At 35.6% G+C, this 20,412-nt stretch overlaps 2 protein-coding genes across 4 annotated transcripts in view; both read right to left on the minus strand.

Annotated features, from left to right (window-relative positions):
• F13B (coagulation factor XIII B chain) overlaps positions 1–5,421 on the minus strand; it is a 29,851-nt gene extending 24,430 nt beyond the window's left edge. Inside the window, exons 1-4 of one of the 3 annotated variants that reach the window (XM_014590488.2) lie at positions 5,298–5,421; positions 3,610–3,810; positions 1,596–1,781; positions 325–501 (exon numbers count right to left, since the gene is read on the minus strand). In XM_014590488.2, the coding sequence (XP_014445974.1) occupies positions 325–501; positions 1,596–1,781; positions 3,610–3,810; positions 5,298–5,358 (625 nt within the window). In that variant the 5' untranslated portion in view covers positions 5,359–5,421. The remainder of the gene's footprint in view (positions 1–324; positions 502–1,595; positions 1,782–3,609; positions 3,811–5,297) is intronic. The other 2 variants (XM_014590489.2, XM_014590490.2) reach the window with 2 other exon arrangements.
• A 3,124-nt stretch (positions 5,422–8,545) lies between these two features.
• The window catches only part of ASPM (assembly factor for spindle microtubules), a gene marked incomplete at its 5' end in the record, with an annotated part of 48,084 nt that continues 36,217 nt past the window's right edge, over positions 8,546–20,412 (minus strand). The window contains 7 exons of the mRNA XM_006155458.2: positions 8,546–8,769; positions 11,770–11,939; positions 13,143–13,319; positions 14,928–15,082; positions 15,227–15,419; positions 15,887–16,078; positions 17,203–17,352. Of these exons, the coding sequence (XP_006155520.1) occupies positions 8,667–8,769; positions 11,770–11,939; positions 13,143–13,319; positions 14,928–15,082; positions 15,227–15,419; positions 15,887–16,078; positions 17,203–17,352 (1,140 nt within the window). The remainder of the gene's footprint in view (positions 8,770–11,769; positions 11,940–13,142; positions 13,320–14,927; positions 15,083–15,226; positions 15,420–15,886; positions 16,079–17,202; positions 17,353–20,412) is intronic.

The raw sequence follows: 20,412 nt of genomic DNA on the forward strand, positions 1-20,412 counted from the left end.
TGCTAGAATGAAATTTGCTTATATATCATATTAGAATGGAGATGAATAAATGTGTCACATTTGCTTTTAAATGGTAAAAGCTTATTAATTTATTTTATATATTTATTCAATATCATTAGGCTTATTCTGATTTGATTCTGTGAGCTAAAATGAATTTTGTTTTGATTTGAGAACATTAAATGATCAAAGCCTACTGTCAACAGAATTAAGTAAAAGCAAAAAAAAAAGTATGAAAAATGGACCATAATTAGCATGACAACTTATATACACTTCTGCATGAGAAGTGTTCTGAGCAAGAGCAGATTTATTCAGATGAGAACCTACTGGTACACGTTGGTGTGAGGGCCCATCCATGTGTGAGACATTCCACCTCCTCCGCCTTCCTCCCTCCGGCTGTGTAGTAGCCAGTTGCACATTCATAGTGTACCTTGTCTTTCACTTTGAATGATCTCTGTGTTGTGGAATAATTTCCATTGTATAATTCAGGGGCCAAACATGTTTCTAAGAAAATTAAAGTTATTTATTTTATAAACAATCTGGAGTCTTAAAAAGAAATTTCAAAATGTATCATCACTTAATCTTTAAGAACATATGGCAAGGAGCCAGCAGTGGCATGGTGGTTGGAGAACTGGACTCCCACATGGCAGATCGTGGTTTGAGTCCTGGACCTGGTGACTTGCTTTCTCACTCTCTCTTCCTTCCTCTGGTCAAACTAAGAAGTAACAATAATAATTAATAAAATTAATAAATAATCCTTTTTTAAGAAAGAACATGTGGCAAAATCAACCCTTGGTGATACTGAAAAATAACTAGTTTGCCTTTGTTTTTCTACTCTCTTTTTTCATACACCTTGTCACTTAACTTTACCAGTATTGTTCTTAAAATTCTAGTTTACTATTCTAAGACAAAGGGCACAAACCAACTGAAGGCTTGTACAGTAACACTTTTTTTAAAAAAAATATTTTATTTAACTTATTTTATTTATTTTAATTTGACCAGAAAGGGACAGAGCAATAGAGAGGAAAGAGAGAGAGAAAGTGAGAAAGCAAGCCACAAGTCTGGTATTCAATCCACAGGTGGCCATGTAGGAGTCCAACACCCTTAATGACCATGCCACCTGCTGGCCCCGAGCAGTAGCAATTTTTAAATTATTTGTCATCTACAGATTTGCACAATTTAAATAACAAGCAACATGTTAACAAAGTGTGTACATTCAAATTATTGGATTATTTTTAAGTATACGTGACATTGGTTTGCAATATAAAATAATGTACATGATCTTGAATTTTTTAATTAAAAAATAGTGATTTATATATATTGCAAGAAGAAAATATTTATTAAGGTACTTTTATTTTATTCCATTCTAGTTTTTTTATTAGTACAAAGTAGTAGTTTCAGGAGTAGATGTGTTGTAGGGGTTGAGAGCCCTTAGATTAAGAAAACACTTAGCATTTGATAAAAACAATATAATATCAATTTCCCACATTAGCAGACACAATGAAAACTATAATAAATAAAAATGCCTATCAATATAAGAAAGCACTGGCTTCCAAGCTCTTACATTCAGCCTTAGGAAATGATTCGTATACACGTACCCTGTTCCTTCCTACAGGCTGGTTGAGAAGACCATCCATCGGCGAGACACTGAACCTCTTCCTCAGCCTTCCCTCCAGTGGTTTTATAACCTGGCGCACAGCCATAACGCAGCTTCTCTTGAAATTTGTATAATAATTTTACATCAGAAACATAAGCATTTGTCAGGTCAGGCTTAGTGCATTTTTCTGTGGAACAAAAAATTTACTTGCTTTTTAATTAAATTTTTTTTACTAAGTTGCAAAATTAAGATAAAATATAATATTAGCTGAAATAATTTTTGCTTCACAATTACTTGATTTTATTTCATTTTGGAAATATCTGCATAAAAATTTCATTGACAATGAATTCCACAGGATATTGGCTGTCTTTGTTTTTACTCATTTCAGTTCTTATACTCACTCCCACCCCTATCATATCTACTTTTGGAAAAATATATCCAGAGCTTTCCCACTAATTGCCACTAATAGCAAATGGAAGAAATTTCTTTTGGATTTACTTCCTAATACTTTTAATTCTAATGTGTTTGATAATTCTCCACATCATGTAACAAAAGCATATCCCTATTTTATGGATCCTTAAATATTTCTGCAAACTTCCTACCTTAATGCAAAAACTTCTAAAATACATTCTTTCAGCAAATATTTTGGGATCACTTAGCTGCTCAGTAACATTCAGTAGTCAGCCCATGGAAACTGTGAGTAAATCACAGATATGTTCCTCCAAACCTTTGCATCTCCATAGCTCTTTTTTGATCAATACTTCCAATAGTGATATATTAGATAAAATTCTCATAGTGTTGTACGGCACCCTAAATTTTTCATAAACCCTGTTACTAGATCCTCATGACAACCAATTCAGAAGAGTTACGAGATTTGCCCTCAGTTGGTTCGTTTAAACAACTTTAGAACTTCATAAGGATTATCTCACTGAAGAACCGTTACACTCATTTAATAGATGAGAAGCTTGGGCTCAGAATGTTTGAGTCACTCCTAGTGGTGGAGCTGGATTCACATACAGTCAGTCTGACTGTAGAGATGGTATCCAAACCATTACAAGACCATCCTAGTATCTCTGGCTCCTGTTTCAATGTTCTTTCCTATAAGCAAAAAGAGCTAATAAATTTAAGACATTTAATTTACATATATATATATTATATATATATATACACACACACACACATACATATATAGAAGTTGTGAATGAATTTATTTTTTTAATCTATGATTTATGTTAATATGAGAAGCCCAATGCCTAAACGTACAGTCTGTCCTTAAGTCATGGATTGATAACTATCTCAAAGGCCTGTGTTTGTTAGCTCTATCAATTGCAATAACCATCAAACCCAACTTCTAAATAAAATGGACTTGAATAAAGCCCCTTACTCTGCAAAACAAACAGAGCATAGAGAATTCTTAGTCCAAGAGTGCTCACTTGACCCAGTGAAAGTTGACTGATGATAGTTTGAGTAGCGCTTAGCCTGACACGCAATAAGAAAATCCAATCAGATCACCTCACAGATTCGAATTCGAAATTCAGGCAATCATATGTGTTGGTGGAAGTTGGCACACAAAGGAGAGATGCACCTTGCAAATAGCAAAGCACTAGAGTAGCAATCTTGCCTTTCTGGAGCCAATGTCTTCAGCATTTTCCTGATTTTTTGTACATAATGCCTATATATACTAAGTTCCTCATTACTTAAAGTAACTTACTTGAGTCTCTATCCCTTGTAATGTGATAAATAATAACTTTGGTTATTATCCTTATTTATTTGGTAATAACTTTGGTTATTATCCTTATTATTCTCTTTACAGAGTACTACTAAAAATTATTTAAAAATTTTTAATCTAAAAGCATTTTTGATAGAATTTCAGAATATGTCCTCATTTTACCAGCGGTTCTGTTCCTATCTTCTGATAGACTTAACCATTTGAAATATTTTATTGAACACTAGCTTTCATAAATGAGGCCACTCGAATATTGCAGCCACAATGCTGATGCCTTCTGCTGACTTACTGTAGCACTTTGGTTGAGGGGACCAGCCTTCTGCTGTGCATCTGGTTTGCTCGTCTTGTTTCCCAGTTTCAGTTGTGTAGCCAGCCAAGCAGAAAAAGGACAATTTTTGATCTGTTCTCATTGGAAAGTAGAAATTTTTAAAAGTATAGTAGTACTGGGCAATCCTTCCATTTTCCACACTAGGAAGACCACAGGGTTTCTCTGAAATGCACGTAAAGCAGAAAATGGAAGAACATATCTAAAACCATGTAATTTGTGAGTAAAGGACAACACATTTTTAAAAGTTTTTGCAGAGACTTCAACAGATACTTTCTTATCGCCTAAATTTTTAAGGTGACTTTATGACAATCAAAACCTGTCTTTTCTTTCTAATCCTAATCAATATGCTAGCAACTCTATATTCCCAACTGTCAAGAAAAAACTGGGCAGGCCACATCCCCAGGGTCAGCTTTCTCTACCTTTGTAAATTAGCACTTTAATAGATATATAGTTCAAGGCACAGATGCAATTTAAAAATTTTAGTAGTTGTGTTAATAAATGCACAAAGAGTTTAAGTTAATTTTAATCAGATAGGTTTTATTGGACCCAATTTTTAAAATATTTTACATTCTTTTCTTACTAACTCTTTAAAATCAGTGTGTCTTATACTTGCATATATGCACTCTTGCTCTTGCTGAATGACTTGCCTGGATTCTTAGCCCAGAAGCCTAATAACACAGATAGCTGCTCCTAAATAACCTGCACTTGCACGACACCCAGTGCTTACTCTCACTAACCTTACACACTAGGCAGTCTAGCTAGAAAGATGTCTAATAGCTAGGGAGTCCACGGGTTATTGATTCATTTGAAACATCCTGAGCTAGACCTATAGTGTCCAAGTGCAATTAGTAATAAAGCCCTCTCACTATCAAAAGTGTCCCTGTTGGTGCAATGTTATAATCTTCCTGCTAATCATTACTTAATGACTCCAAACAATGAACAAATCATTGGGATAAAACAACTCAAAGTTTCAAGAGCAGAACATCTTGTCAAGATTTATGTTTCTTTCTTTTTCAGATTTTTCACATGAAGGTCCCCGCTTATTAACAGAGAATTTAAATGATTCACATTTTATTAGTGTTAAAAATAGATTCCAGCATGAAATTAGAATTAAGGTTCACATGTATCTTATAAATGACTATATCCTTTCAAGTATTTAGATACTGGTCTTCTAAATCCTAAAACCTGGAGATAACAGAAGTTTTCTTTTCTGTTTTCTAACTTATACTATAAGAATAGCTTACTCAAGTGAAAAAGTCTAGGTATTATAACAATATTTTAAAATGTATGTTATAAACTTGATAAGAAATTCAAGTTGTATGAATGTTAGATATGTTTTAGAAAATAAAGAATATAGGGACCAGCAGTTAGCATAATGGCTATGTCACTGGACTCCCACGTAGTCAACTGTGGTGGCTTAAAACTCACACCGGGTGCGTGTGCGTGCGTGCCCCAAATCCCGAGAGGAGAATGGAGAAGGGATTGCGGTGTAGCCATCACCCCTGGGGGATGATTTCTCGCTTTCTGTCTCTCTGTTTCTCTCTCTGTCTGTCTGGCGAGTGCATGTGCCCAATAATGAAAACCTCTCAAAAAAAAAAAAAAAAAAAAAAAAAAAAAAGAAAAGAAAGAATATTAAGATTTAATTTTACCTTCTGCATAGAGTTCTCCTGAGATGATTAATATGATAAAAGCCAAGTCCTTGAACCTCATCTTCAGTGGAACACTTCATAAAATTTTTAACAACCCTAAAGCACTAGAGACACCTCATTAAGTACACAGTACTTCTCTTGAAGAAAAAGTTAATAATTCACAACATCTGAGAGTCCCTTTGTAACAAGTCATGTATTTCACTTAATATATTTTCAACTAATGTTAAAATAGCACAACTACATTAATTGACATGACTTTTCACACCAGAATCTGATAAGGACATGATAACTAGAAGGGCAATAGGACCAGCAAAAGTAACACAAACTGCATTTAAAAACAAACAAAAAAACACAGTAAAATCTTAACTTTAATTCCCAATTGTAAGTTCAGAGGGTAAAGTTCATTTGTGGCCATTGATCTTCACAAATATTGACCACAGGGAAGAGGTGAACTTTGGAACATAAAATAATGGATACCCGAGTTAAATTATGTTGCTGTCTAGACTACACTCTTCAAAGAGATAAATGACTTTAATGGTCTCAAGCAATAGCAGAAGTGTTAACATAGCAATAGCCAACATTTAGAGTTTGTGCTCCATGGCAGGTGGGAAGAGAACTACATGTCATTACTCATTAGGAAAAATGTTTTGAATGTCAACTATGTGCCATAGTCTTGTGATATATAGCAATGAAAATGGATTAAAATGATTGCCTTTGTGGAATTTACATTCTACTGGGTTTTTACATTCTAATAAATTTTAATTTAAATTTAATTAATTTAATTGTAAAGTGGGAGCTGTTATTATTTCAATTTATAACTTTTTATTAAAATAGAACATTAACAGGGCCAGCCCCATGGCTGGTGATTAAGGAAGCTGGATCCCACATGACTTACCACTAAGTTTGAGTCCTGTCCCAGTGGCTTGAAAAACATATTAGGTACACATGCCCCAAATCTCAATGGAGCAGAGGTGAATGGATTGTGGCATGACTATGCCCTGTTGAGGGGTACTTTCTCCCTCTAGCTCTCTCTAGTGAGTGCATGTGCCCTCTGGAAAACTGAAAACATTATATATATTTATATACACATTTTATATATATATATATATACACACACACACACACACATACATACACATACAAAGAGTGTACATTAATGAATTCTCACCAACTGAATACATTCATCCATGAATCCAGAACCCAGAACAAGAAACAATAACACCAGCATCCCAGAATCTACTGCTCTTCAAAGCCATTGTTAAAAGAACAGAAATAGGGAAATGCAGATTAAAACTACAATGTAATAACACTACTCATCCATATAGAATGTTTAAAAGCATGCTTAACTGTTGCCAGGGTTCCTGAGGATATCAATGTGTAAATATGCAAAGAAACATTACATTATTTACCCCCAGAGCAGGGGTCTTATGAAAATTGGAATGGACAAATAAAACAGGTGGGAAAAATGAGAATGCCAAGTGAAGGTGATCATACATTGAAGAGGAGATGGAGAGTGAAGAGACTTTACTGCAAAGTCATCTGGGATTGGCAGGCAAAGATGAGAATAGGGATGACGCATGGACTTCTGCATATTAGTGAGGGTGGTATCAATGCACAAGAAACAAGAACCGTATCTTCAAATGTGACAGGGTCTATCCCCAACAGAATTTCAAAGTGGGTCAAAACTCTACTCCATACAACCAAATGAGGACTGTGTATTGTAGTCCTATTACAGATGATGGGGACAGTCTTATAATTCTTAACCTATCAATCTAACACATGTGCCCAGGAATAGGCAGAGAGGAAGCTTTAGTACAACTGAAGTCACCGCCTGCTGTAAGGGTAACTAGTACAGCTGAGTCAGGGGAGGAAGGGTATAGGTTAAGATAAAAACGTTTAGACTGAGATTCAATGATAGAAGAAAATGTTTTAACATCTGGAGATCATCTTCTTCTTGCATGTATAACTTCATTAAAATATTTCTTGTGAAACAACTAGCTGGTTATATAAATCTTAGAAGAAATTAGTACCAATAACATTTTTAGGCTGGACAAATTATATCCTAGTAGTATAATTTACCAAAGTAAATTGATTATTAATACTACAATTCTGTTGGGCTTGTCCCATATTCTAGTGGGCAAGAGGGCTCAATTCTTCATGGCTGACCGTGGTTTTGGCCAGTGGTTTGAAAAACATGCCAGTGCATGTGGTTTCATGTCCAGAATCTCGACAGGGTGAAAAAAGTACAGGAGAGGGAATTGCAGCATGATCACACCCCATTGGAAGGTGCTTTCTCCTCACTTCTCTTGCTGGTAAGTGCACACACTCAAAAAAAAAGTCAACAAAAATAGTGTTTGGAAAATACTGAGTACCTAGAACTCCAAAAGTACTTTATTAGGGGAAAAAAAGAAAAGAAAGAAAAAAAAAAATCCCTGGGTTTATTTCAGTATACTGCCTTCAACACACTAGTATATTTAGATCTATCCCAATTACATAGCAAGCAAAAAAACTTCAGAGTAGATTTAATCCTCAAGCTATTCTAACAAATGTACATATTAATTAAATAGTTTGTCTGCTTTCTAGCTACTACTAATTTATTACAAAATGTTAAAATAAATTCTGTTCAAACACAGACTTTGGGACCTTGTGAGATTATAAATGGCTACCGGAATTAGGTTTCTGTGACCCTGAAACCACGTACAGACTGGGAACAGTGACCACAGCTCTAGAGAACAAGTTACTGTGAACACAGTCATTTTTGGGTGTGTGTTATGTAACCAGATAGCACATTTCTACTCTAAGTAATGCCATGCCCTTCCCATCTCAAATTACAACCCAATTACTTCAAAGTTAAGGGATTTTAATATATACGGTGGCAGTTTGCATTTTTAAAATTTCCATAATGGGCTCCCTTGCCTACCTGGATGCTTCAGCCAGTCGAGATTACAAAATAAGGATGTTATCAACATGCATTTGTGGGATTATTTTATCCTCTTCGCACTTCTGAGTGAATAACAGAATCTTTGATTTCCAACATGTTTTAGAAAAATGCCTCAACTTCACTATAAAACATGGGTAATAAGCTATTCTTTTCTTTTTAGAAATATGATTATATTCAAATTCAATACTTTAAGATAACAGAAACAACAGTATTATGATCATAGTATGTTTGTTACATGCAAAAAATTTTTAAATAATAAAAGAAACAATAAAGAATATAATAAAGTTTAATTATTTGTTACATTTTTCGAAACTTTGAATACAAAGCCAAATTTTAAATGTTATACACAGAAAGCAAAAACAGTTTACATTTTCATGATTAGCTTTTACATTTTTTTATGCTGTACACACTAAAGATATCTACATTTACTAATAGGGAATGCCAAGGGTATCCATCACCATCTGAATAGCTTGAAGGGGATTCGTTATTTCTTCTAGCTTATCTCTTTTCAAAATCCAATCAGGTTTAAGTCTGTAAAGAAAAAAAAAATGGCATTAATAATTTGCTTCTTAAATGAGTGACTTTCACCTTTTTGTCTGAACTAAAATAAGGCCACTCATGAACACCTCATTTCCCTTGTAATCTTCTCAAAGAGGAAGGACAACTTTATATTATTGCTCACTACTAGCTGCAGTATTTCTCTACAAAAGTAATGCTGGTTTCTTTGAAACTTATGGTATTTAGCTCCACCATGCCTTAGGTCTTTGACCAAACTCCCAGTGTCCTCTTTGTAAGCCTGGTTCTTGGTCTTTTCTCGACTCCTGCCACCGTTCTCAGTGACATTAACATCCATGTGGCCAAAAATCAACGTGGGCAGTTCTTGACCCGTTTCCTTCTATTTCACCTCATTTATCTATTAGACTTTGTCATAATCAGAAAGCACACCATCACTAAAACCTTCACTGACACTTATGTTCTCCAGCCTCCACTCTATTCATCCAAATCACGGCTTTAACAAAGTCATTGAAGCATTTCTTCTACTCCACTGAGATCTTCAGCTCAACTGACCATCTGACCTCACAAATACCCACCATCCATCAGAACTCTGTTCTCATTCCCCTCCTTCTCTAGCTTAGGTGCATCAGTATTACGCTTTTCAATTGTTTGCTATAGGATGCTCACTGGACACAGACAGAGAGAGAGAGAGAAAAGTGAGAAATCACCCTCCCCTCCCTGGGGATGGCCACACTGCAATCCCTTCTTCTCTATTCTTTTCTTGGGATTTTGCACACACAAACACACACACGTGCTCAGCATGTTTTTCTAGCAGCCAGGTCTGGGACTCTAACCATGAAGTCAGTCATGTGGGATACAGAGCCTTAACCCTGACACAACCTCTTAGGCTGCAAATGCTATTTTTAAAAACATTGTTGGAGGGTACATGTGCTCACTAGAGAGAGAGAAAGAGAAAGATGGGGGAAGCATCCTCCCAATGGGATATGGCTATATGACAATCCCTTCTCCTCTATTTCTCCATCCTGCTTGGATCTTGGTTACAATACACATGCACGTGGCATGTTTTTCAAGCCACAGGGCCTAGGATTCAAACCATGGTCCTCCAAGTATGATCCAGCTCCCTTAACCACAAGTGCCATGAACTTGGAGGGCTTTTTCTCCTGTCAAACACATCTGGAAAATTCTACTTGGGTTAAAAATGGAATCAAAGTATCTGCCTTTGCCATACAGTACAGCTAAATATTGCTAAAAAAAAATTTATATAACCAGGCTGACCAATTTAACTTTCAGCCAATAATTGCAAATCATAAATGAGCACTTAAAACTGCCTAGCGTATGCTTTTTCTCCAAGATGAGTGGTTTATTCTTTCCTTTATTCAGATGTCCCCTCCACACACTCTGAGCTGCTTCTGAGTTGTTCATAATCTCATTTTCCATTGAGAAAAATAGTATTAATCAGAAGGTAACTAATGTATCTTCTCACACAAATCCCTATGATATGCATTTCCATCTTCTCATTCTTTTCCCTTAAGAAATTAAATAATTGAAGGCTTAGTCATAATGGTGCATGCAGTTTAATTGCTGTTTTCTGTGGACTGGGAACACACTGAGGACCCAGGTTTGCTTCTCAATCCAACCTAAAGTAGGGTGATGTACACCTGTAATCCCAGCAACTATGGACACTCAAGGAGGATCAAGCTAGAAGCTGGCCTGGGCAACACACCAAGATCCGGTCTAAAAAAGCAGCTTAGTGTGGAAGCCTACAGTCACATCTAGGAAACTAAGGCAACAGGATCGCAACACCGTAAAGCCCTGTCTTAAAAAAAATAATAATCCAAATATCTATCAATTAGTGGGAAAACTGGTATATCCATACAATTGGAATAGTACACAACGATATAAAGAGTGAAGTTCTAATCCATGCTTTGACAAGGATAAATTTCAAAAGCATTACATAAGTGAAAGAATCTATCACAAAAAGCTACACATGACTCCTTTTGTACAATAGCAGTTAAATGGCAAAACTTAAGGTGCTTGTTTCTCATCATTCTCCTGGACTCTTTCTTAAGCTCCACTACACCATAACCACATGTCAGCACCTGGCAGTGCGGGAATTTCCACATTCTTTCTACTTACTGGCAAGAACAGAAGGGTCTGTTTTGTTAAAATGGGTGTTAGCTTACCTGGTTTTTAAAACTTCTAAAGTAACATATCTTAAATAGATAAATAAACTTATAGTTAAAAAAAAAAAAAGTGGGACCAGCAGGTGGTGTGGTGGTTAAGGTGCTGGACGCTCCCAAATGGCCGACTATGGTTCAAGTCTTGGACCTGGTGGCTTCCTTTCTTACTTTACCGCTCTCTCTGTGTCTTTCTCTGATCAAATTAAAATAAAAATGAAGTAATAAATAAAATAAAAATAAATAATTCTTTAACAGAAAAAAAGATTAAAAAAAATAAAAAGGAGTGTGGCTTTGCCAACCAACACCTTGATTTTGAGCTTCTGGCCAAGAGAACTGTGAGGGAATAAGTTTCTATTGTCTAAAGCCATAAAGTTTGTAGTAATTTGTTAAAACAAACCTTAGAAACTACTATGAATCTTACAAAGAACTTCTCTAGAAGGAGAAATTTCAAGAATCAGTGATTATGAGAGGACTAGAGGTTGACATTTTGGCCAAGAGGGACTTCTTACCATTCTCAGACAGTTCTCCTTCATGTAGGGAAGAAAAAAAAAATTGACATAAAATTTATAACAAGCTTCTTAGTCTTAGTGCTTAATTATCAATATAATAAAAATATGTAATAAAAAGGATTTGTTGAATAACTACTTGATATCCAAAGCTAAAGGATATTACTTCATTATTTTCTGACAGTACCTCTTCTAATTTACCAAATGTTCTATTCTTGTTCATAAGTTTTTTTTCTCCATTGTCAAGCTCGTGGAAGTGCTTGATAAATGTTTGTTAAACCTGTGAATGAACAGTGGCACAAAACTAGAGAGTCCACTTAACTGCTTACCTTGAAACTATTCTGGTCCTTACAGGTGTTTCTGGAATAAAGGGAATACTTAGAGAAGGATTCTTCTTTTGTTTATAAGTTATTCTTTCAGTATTAATTTTATGTTTACGTGCTGTAAGCTTATAGAGACTATAAATACGGTCAATAACTTTGGACCTGCTTCGTACATCCTGAAAAAGAAAATGTACATGTATTAAAAATATGTAAGAATTTAATTTTTACTTCTTCTAAGCGAGCAAGATCAATCCCCCAAAAATAAACACTATGCAGTGAACTTTTGAATTTCTGACAATCAGGACCAAATCAAAGTTCAACAGGTAGACTGATTTAAATGATGAACCAATTTGCAAAGCAATTACAGAAACAAATATTCAAAAACTGTACACCTAACTCTACACTGAAAATAAAAAGGAAAGATAATCAACACAGTCTAGCGTTGCTTAATAGTGGGGATACTTTCTGAAACAACTAGGCCATTTTGACATTGTGTGAACATCATATCAAGTATTTACAACCAAATCCACACGGTATAACCTACAATGTTCATAGGCTATACGGCAAAATCTCATGGGACCGCTATCTGTCTTTCTATCCATCTGTTGCCTATCTGTCCATCTATCTATTTATTGTCCATCTGTCTGTTTATCTATTGTCTGTCACTGACCAAAATATCATCATGTGGTGCATGACTGTATATCTGTCATAGCCAGTATCCAGAAGTTGTGAAATTTTACCTCTTCAAAGTTTCCAGTGTCATCTATTTACTTGTCACCTACAAACCCTAGGCCCAGTCTTGTCTGGACTGCTGCATCTCTACACGTGCCTCCTTGCTTAATGGTCACACACACTCTCCCAAAGTCAGTCTTCAGTCAGCAGTGTGATGTAAAAGCTTAAATTAGAACATCAGTCCCTTGCGTAGAGTCTTTCAGAGGTTTCCCAGTGTTACCAGGATCAAGACATCAATCCAGTCATGGCCTGTGGTTACTGGCTTGTTGATGGTGAGGCCCAGAGAAAATAACTCAGAAAAATTACTATAGCAAAACTTAAAATATATTTATGGTTACTATAGGAGGCTGAGAACTTATACACATCTAATTTTCCTACCTTGCTAGGCTAATTTGTTATTCCCTCTAGTAAATGGAAAATGATTACTTAGCTATAATAAATGCTATTTTCAGAATTCAATTTTTTTGCTATCAGAAAGGTAATTATACATATGAATATGAATATATAATTTCTTTAAATCAGTGCAAAAAAGCATGTTTAGACACATAAAAACACGTTTTAGAGTAATAATCACTCTAAAGAAAATGTGTAAAAGTCACAGACTTAAGAACATAGAAAAATAACCTCAAAGTGAGGTAACTACTCACAGAGGCTCGATTCGTTGTTGTCAATAAAACAGCAAACAAACAACAAGTTTTTGTAAAAATGCTTCCACCCTTGTCTGCGACTTTGTCACCAGGCTTTTCTCGATATATCTGCAGAAGCTCCAATAGTGTATCTATGCAATTTTCTGCATCATAAACTGCTGAAGTGGTTTTCTCGTACTTAAAGAGAACAAAATGAAATTCAAAATTGTAAACATATACCTTTAGAAACAGTCCAACTAATAAAAAGAAAAAAAAAGCTTAGAGCCACAATTTTGAACCATTAGAAGCAAATGCAAAGGACTTAATGAAATTGTTTGTTTCTCATTACTGTCATTTCTAGATTTATCTTACATGTCTTTATTTTTTATATTCCACCTACTTCTGAAGTTCCACATAAAATAAATCAAATCTAAACTCTCTGCCAATAAATATCATGAAGTAAATAAAAGCAAGCATTTAAAGATAAGACTATTTTAGTAAGAACCTGTCAGGAAAAAGATAATTTATCTGTGATAGTTAATCATACGGTCAGGTAATGATAAATGCAAAATATGATTAGTTACCCTATCACATGCTTCTTGAGAGGAAGATGAGCTTGCTTTAAAATAAAATAAATTTCATCTTAATAAGTCTAGGATATATGTTTTAATGAACTAATTATGTCATTAGATTTCCTTTGAAATTTGCATGGTGATATTTAATAACAATGATACTAAGATAAACTGTATTATATTAATAGCTAACACTTGTATGGCACATACACTTCATGTACATTAACTCATATAATCCTCTCAATAATATTTTGCGGTGAGTATTATTATTATACCTATTTTACAGTTGTAAGACAAAGTACAGCGGCTAAGCGAATATAATAAGCTGCAGAGCTGGGATTCAAATCCAGGTAGCCTAGCATCAGTCGATATTGTTAATCTCTACTTCTCAATATGACAATATTAGGTAAAGTGCTCTAAGTTGCAATTACAGGGTAAGGAGAGGAAAATAAATCTTCCCTTAATACCTCTGACTGCATACAGTATAGTTTGGTACAGATTTCAGTTAGCACCCCAGAGTCAAAAGATTCACATTCTGAAACATAGCATTATAGGTTAATTAAGTTACAGCATTAACAGATATTGTTCTTTTTTATAGTATTTTGCTAGACATCATTATAATAAGGCTCTACTGTCTTGATATAATGCAATGGGCAACACTGCCAGCTCTAGAGACAAAAATGGATTCAAGGTTGGTAGATGGCATGGTGGTTAAGGGCGCAGGACTCCCACATGGCTGACCACAGTTCAAGTCCCTAAACTGATGGCTTGCTCTCTCACTTTCTCTCTCTCTCTCTCTCTCTCTCTCTCTCTCTCTCACTCTGTCCCTCTCAGGCCAAATTAAAATTCTGATCTACCAATTAACACCCATGGCTTTCCTAGAAGAGGAACCCAATTCACTCTAAAATGAAAAGAACAATATGAGCTACTTTAGATTATTATTGTAAGGATTAAGTTAAAGCCTGAAAAATACTAGCATGTAGGGTAGTGAGTATTTAATAAATGTTAGTCATCATGGTTAATATCATGAAGGCAGAAGAAAGAAAATATTAAAAACTTAGTGCTTTTATCTACAATTATATTAGTAGATAATACATTTTTCCTCCCAAGACTCTTTTATACAAATGCATTTTAACTTAGTGATCTAAGTTCTAGTGATGAACAAGCATAAACTTAATATGCAGGGTCATATTTCTTCATCAATGAGCATTTCATTAATAAAATGGAAAACTACCTTAGCTACATTAAGCAAGACTTGAACAGCATATCTGATGACTTCCATACAAGGAACACTACGATTACAACTTCGGATCAAAACAAATATTTTAGAAATCGCTCCACTCTGGGCCATGTTCTCACAACAAAGAGGAGACAATCTAGTTACCACCTCTGAAAGGGAAAAAGAAATACAGGTAAATTCACAGCAACAAAAAGAAGTTTCAACTAATACTGTATCATCACAACATTTTTTAAACAGTCAAAGGTAAAAATGTATTCCTAATTATATACCAGATACTGTTAATACAAACGAACCTAGGTGTTTTAAAGCTTCCAGAATGGCAGAAAGGTGCTTGTACGTCAACAGGGAATGAAGTGCGAGTGCGGTTCTTTTGTAGAGCTTGTCTTCTTCTTGAATCTCCCTATTAACAAGTTGAAGACTTAGTCGTATAGCTTTAATTTTTGTACAGTCATGTTTCTTCCTCCAAGAGTAGCCTCTCCACAATGCCTTAAATGATAAAACAGAGTAATTTTAAGATTGCAGCCAATAACGTTTTGAGCTTATACCTACATTTAGTTCTGCAATGTAAATATTTCCAGTGAACTTGTACATGATCAGACATGATTTAATTAAAAACTCAATTCAGGTCCTAAAAACCAGGAAAATCGATATGCTTTTGTAAAAAATCCCATAATGTCCCTGTATTTAAACTGAGGCATCATTCACTGACCAAAGATGTCTAAATCTAAAATGTTAGAATACATTGTCATTTCTTAATCATAAGCCTTCTCGAGGGAATTTAAAAAATAAAGAGCTTATCAATAAAAACAAGGTAGCACTGTGTTTGAGATATTCTACTAGCTACTCCCTCAGTTTTTAAAATGGTTATGATTATGCTTTTAAAATGTTAAACATCACATAGATGAACTGTAAATCAAACTTTTGAAAACAACAAGCATGCAATTTTCAGTTACCTGAATTTTAGTTATTCCACTATTAAATTTTTCCTGTTTTTTGTGAAGAAGAAATTGGCGCACTGCTTTCTGTATTACTGATGCTGCTCTGTGTTGCTGGTTCAGATGTTCTTGAACTTCATGCTCCACTTCTATGACGTTATGAGACTTCTGAATCATCTTCTTGTGTTGTATTCTTGCTCGAAACCATCTCTGTTTAAAACATATGAAGTTTTTTAAATTTTACTTTATTTATTTATTATTATTTTTCTATTTGACCAGACAGAATAAGAGAGAAGAAGAGAGAAGAAGAGAGAGAGAGAGAGAGAGAAAGCAAGCTGCCAGGGATCTGGGACTTGAACTGTGGTCAGCCATGTGGGAGTCCAGCACCTTAACCATCATACCATCTGCTGGCTCAAAACAAGAAGTTTTTAAATTTTGGTGGGGGTGGGGGACTTTAAAAATACTACTAAATTGTAGGGACCAGCAGTTGGAGTAATGGCTATGTTGCTGGACTCCCATGTAGTAGACCACAGTTTGAGTCCCAGACCTGGTGGCTTAAACTCACTCCGGGCACGAGTGCATGTATGCCCATGATTCCGAGAGGAGAATGGAGAAAAAGGGATTTTGGCGTGGCAATCCTCCCTGGGGGGTGACTTCTCACTTTCTGTCTCTCTGTCTCTGTCTTTCTGGCAAGCGTATGCACCCAATAACAAAATACCTCTCCAAAACAAAAAAAAATTCTACTAAATTGTATGCCTCATTCTTTATTTTTTTCACTCAATATTTTATATGTAAATGTATCTTAATGTATATGGATAGGATTTTTCTCCAGAATATATTAAGCAGTATTCCTATAAGTTATAATTTAAAAAAAAAAATCCAACCAACAAATGAGCACAGTACATGAAAAAAGCATATTAAAAAAAGCATAGATAAGAACTTAAATAAACAGCACATAGGAAACAATTCTAGAATTGCTAGTGATCAAGAAACTCCAGAACAAAAATGAGATTCCATCTTCTATTCCTTAGAATGACAAAAATCAGAACATCTTCCAATGCCGTGTATTGGCAAGGAGGTAGAAAATACACTCAGACTTTGCTAGTAGGAGTGTAAATTGAGTCCAGTTACATCCCCTGATGTAACTGTAATAATTCCCACTTTATTTCTGCAGCATAGACCATCAATCTACTTCTCTCAAGTCATCCTAACAGCTATATGGCAAAAAGCTAAATACTATATGACCTTAGTATAAGATATTTGAAATTGTTTATTATATATCAAAAATTTCTAACATAAAAACCATACAGTTTTACTGCCAAGGATAAGCTAACCTGGATACAGATGACTGAATTAAGCTGCTTTTTAGCATTCTTCACTGCCATGTAAAGTTTATATGCTCTTTGAATTCTAATAGCAGACAGGTGATAATAGGCAGCTGCTGTGAAGTGAAGACGCCGAATTTTGGCTCTCTGTTCCAAAATCTAAAGGAGAAAAAAATAAGCATTAATAATCACATATTTGACTTCTAAGATAACTATTCAGTGGTTATTGTTGTATAACCTCAGTATGATTATATAAACCAGCAAAAGTAAATTAACACCTGCTCAGTACAATTATATACATTGTAATTCAAACTGATTATAATCCTTTATTGTATAATCTTCCTAACAGCATAACTCATAGTGACTAAAATGATATTTTCAGTACTTTACTAAAGAATAATAGCATTTAATTTAACTAGACTATTCAAAAAGTTAGTGAGGGCTTTGCAAGATATTTACACTGAGAGAAGAGTATGCATATTAAATTCAAAAAGGTTACAGTATCAGACCCAAGAGATGCTGCTATTAAATTAAAGACATGGTGTGAATCCATTTCTTCCGTTAGACAGTTTTAGGCAGTGCCGTGCAGTCCAGCGTTAAGACACATGTAGCATAAGCCCTCTATAGTTGCCTTTGGGTTTCAGACACCCAATTTTCCCTTAATGAACAAATATGAAAAAATTTCTCCTTTTAACTCCAAATGTCATACTTGTGTCTATACCACTACTTCACATATATGAAGTCCAAATGTCGTGAGTTCCCTGCAAGGATTCCCTTTTGCTGAAGACATGGAAGCTACCACAGGAATGTAACTACAATACCTCAAAGAATAGCTTGGTGGTAGCCAGAGGCTGCCTGAATAACAACTGGATCCTTCACCTGTGGAATCTTCTACTTCTTTTGTTAAGATTTATTACACAAGAGAAATTTTGCAGCTTTGGCAATAAGCATCTGTGGGAAATAGTAGGACCAGAGAACAAAAATCTCTGACGACCAATGCTCTGCTCCTCTGGCTCTGCAGCTGCTGAATTCATTTAAGCTAATAGCTGTATTAGTTATATAATTATTCTCTACAATCCATAATTTTTTTTTTTCTGAAACTAACATCAAATACTGCCATTTCTTCCTCCTTTCTTTTTTTTTTTTTTTTTTGAGAAGTTTATGCTATAGGGTGCATGCACTCACCAGAAAGACAAAGAGAGACAGACAGAGAGAGATAGAAAGCGAGAAATCATCCACCGGGGGGATGGTCATGCTGCAATCCCTTCTCCTCTATTCTCCTCTCAGGATCTTGGGCACACACGCACACATGCCTGGTGTGAGTTTAAGCCATCGGGTACGGGACTCGAACCGCAGTCAACTACATGGGAGTTGAGCGACATAGCCATTACGCTAACGACTGGTCCCCCAAATACTGTCATTTCTTGTGACTGAGCTGGTCAAATTAAAATATTTACTCTTGGGATCAGCAGATGGTGTAGTGGCTATGTTGCTGGACTCCCATGTAGTCGACTATGGTTGGAGTCCCGGATCTGGTGGCTAAACCCCCGCCAGGTGCATGTGTGTGCATGCCCAAGATCTTGAGAGGAGAATGGATGAGAAGGGATTGTGGCATGGCCATCCCTCCCCGGGGTGGTGATTTCTCACTTTCTTTGGAGAGATTTTCACTGTAGGGCGCGTGCGCTCGCCAGACAGACAGAGAGAGACATAGAGACAGAAAGCGAGAAATCACCCCCCAGGTGGGATGGTCACGCCGCAATCCCTTCTCCTCCATTCTCCTCTCGGGATCTTGGGCACGCACGCACACGCGCCCAGCGTGAGTTTTAAGCCACCGGGTCCGGGACGTGAACCGCGGTCGACTACGTGGGAGTCCAGCGACATAGCCATTATGCTAACTGCTGGTTCCCTCTCTGTGTCTTTCTAACAAGCACAAGCACCCTATAGCAAAAATCTTTCTAAAAAAAAAAACAAAGAAAAACAAAAACGAAACTTACTCTTTTTCTTACTAACCAACCCAGTGCTTGTAGAACAACTGTGGATATTTAAAATTCAACATATTTTATCCTTTCATATTTCCCAGCCTCCCTGGCTCGTATATATCTGTGTATGATCAAAGCAGCAGATTTCTGCTGAAGGAAGACCTGCCTTCCTTTATAGCCTCTAAAATGTGCTTGGATCAAACAAGCAGCTCGATGGCTCTATAAGGAAAGATTTGTAAGTAACATTAATAGAAAGAACCACGATTTCAACCTAATAGAGGTTCTTGAATTTCTCTGTAAAGTGAGATGGTGTAATTACGTTTTCCCTTACTTTTATCATGTAAAATGTCACATTTCTTAGGTATGAAAAGGTGATGAGGCATTATTTATAAACCCAATTGGTCTGTAGCCAAAACAAAATGTGCAAGCCAGGGTCAGAAGACACCTGGTGCTCTTACCCTCTTATCCTCCGGATTCTTTGCATGGTGAGGGGTAAACGGCACCAACATCATATGGGACAAATTCATTTAATAAAAATGCTGGCTGTCACCTAAGGAGCAGAGTGGCTACTGTAAAGCTAGGAGGGAGTGTCTGTAGCTTTAAGAACCATACTGTACCACCAGGGCCACCTTGGATTCCACAACTGCCTAACAACCTGACAACCAAGCCCATACACAAAAAAGGACATGAAGAAAATGCTCTTAATTTAATTACAAGCTAGGTTTGTTTTTCAACATAACTCTCTTAGGAAAGTCACTTTCTCTCTCTACACGTGTTTTCTCATCTGTGAAATGAGTACGCTCACAGTAACCACCTCATACGCTGTTATGAGGATGAAATTAATAGACATTACAAGAGCTCATCAAATGGCTGGTTTACATTAAATGTCAATAGGCAAGTGATAATAATAGTGGTAATATAATTAAAAGTGAGTATTACCTGAACATTGACATTTTTACATAAAAATTTAAAGTTTGATTTATTTAATAAAAGGTCACAGATATTGCAACTGTTCTGTAACTCAGATGTTAAATATTTTTAATTAGATCACCAATTGATGCTTAATGAGTATGCTACTAAGTGTTGGACTTCTACTAGAGAAAAGATGCTGTATCTATGATTATTTTCTGTAAATAAATTACTTATATACATGTAAGTCACTTCAATCAGGCCTGAGAATATTTTAAAATACAGGTATATATCATAAAAATAGTAGCAAACATAGTATATGCTTACGAGT

This window comes from Tupaia chinensis, unplaced genomic scaffold (genome assembly GCF_000334495.1).
Source record: "Tupaia chinensis unplaced genomic scaffold, TupChi_1.0 Scaffold000453_1, whole genome shotgun sequence".
Classification (NCBI taxonomy): Eukaryota; Metazoa; Chordata; class Mammalia; order Scandentia; family Tupaiidae; genus Tupaia; species Tupaia belangeri.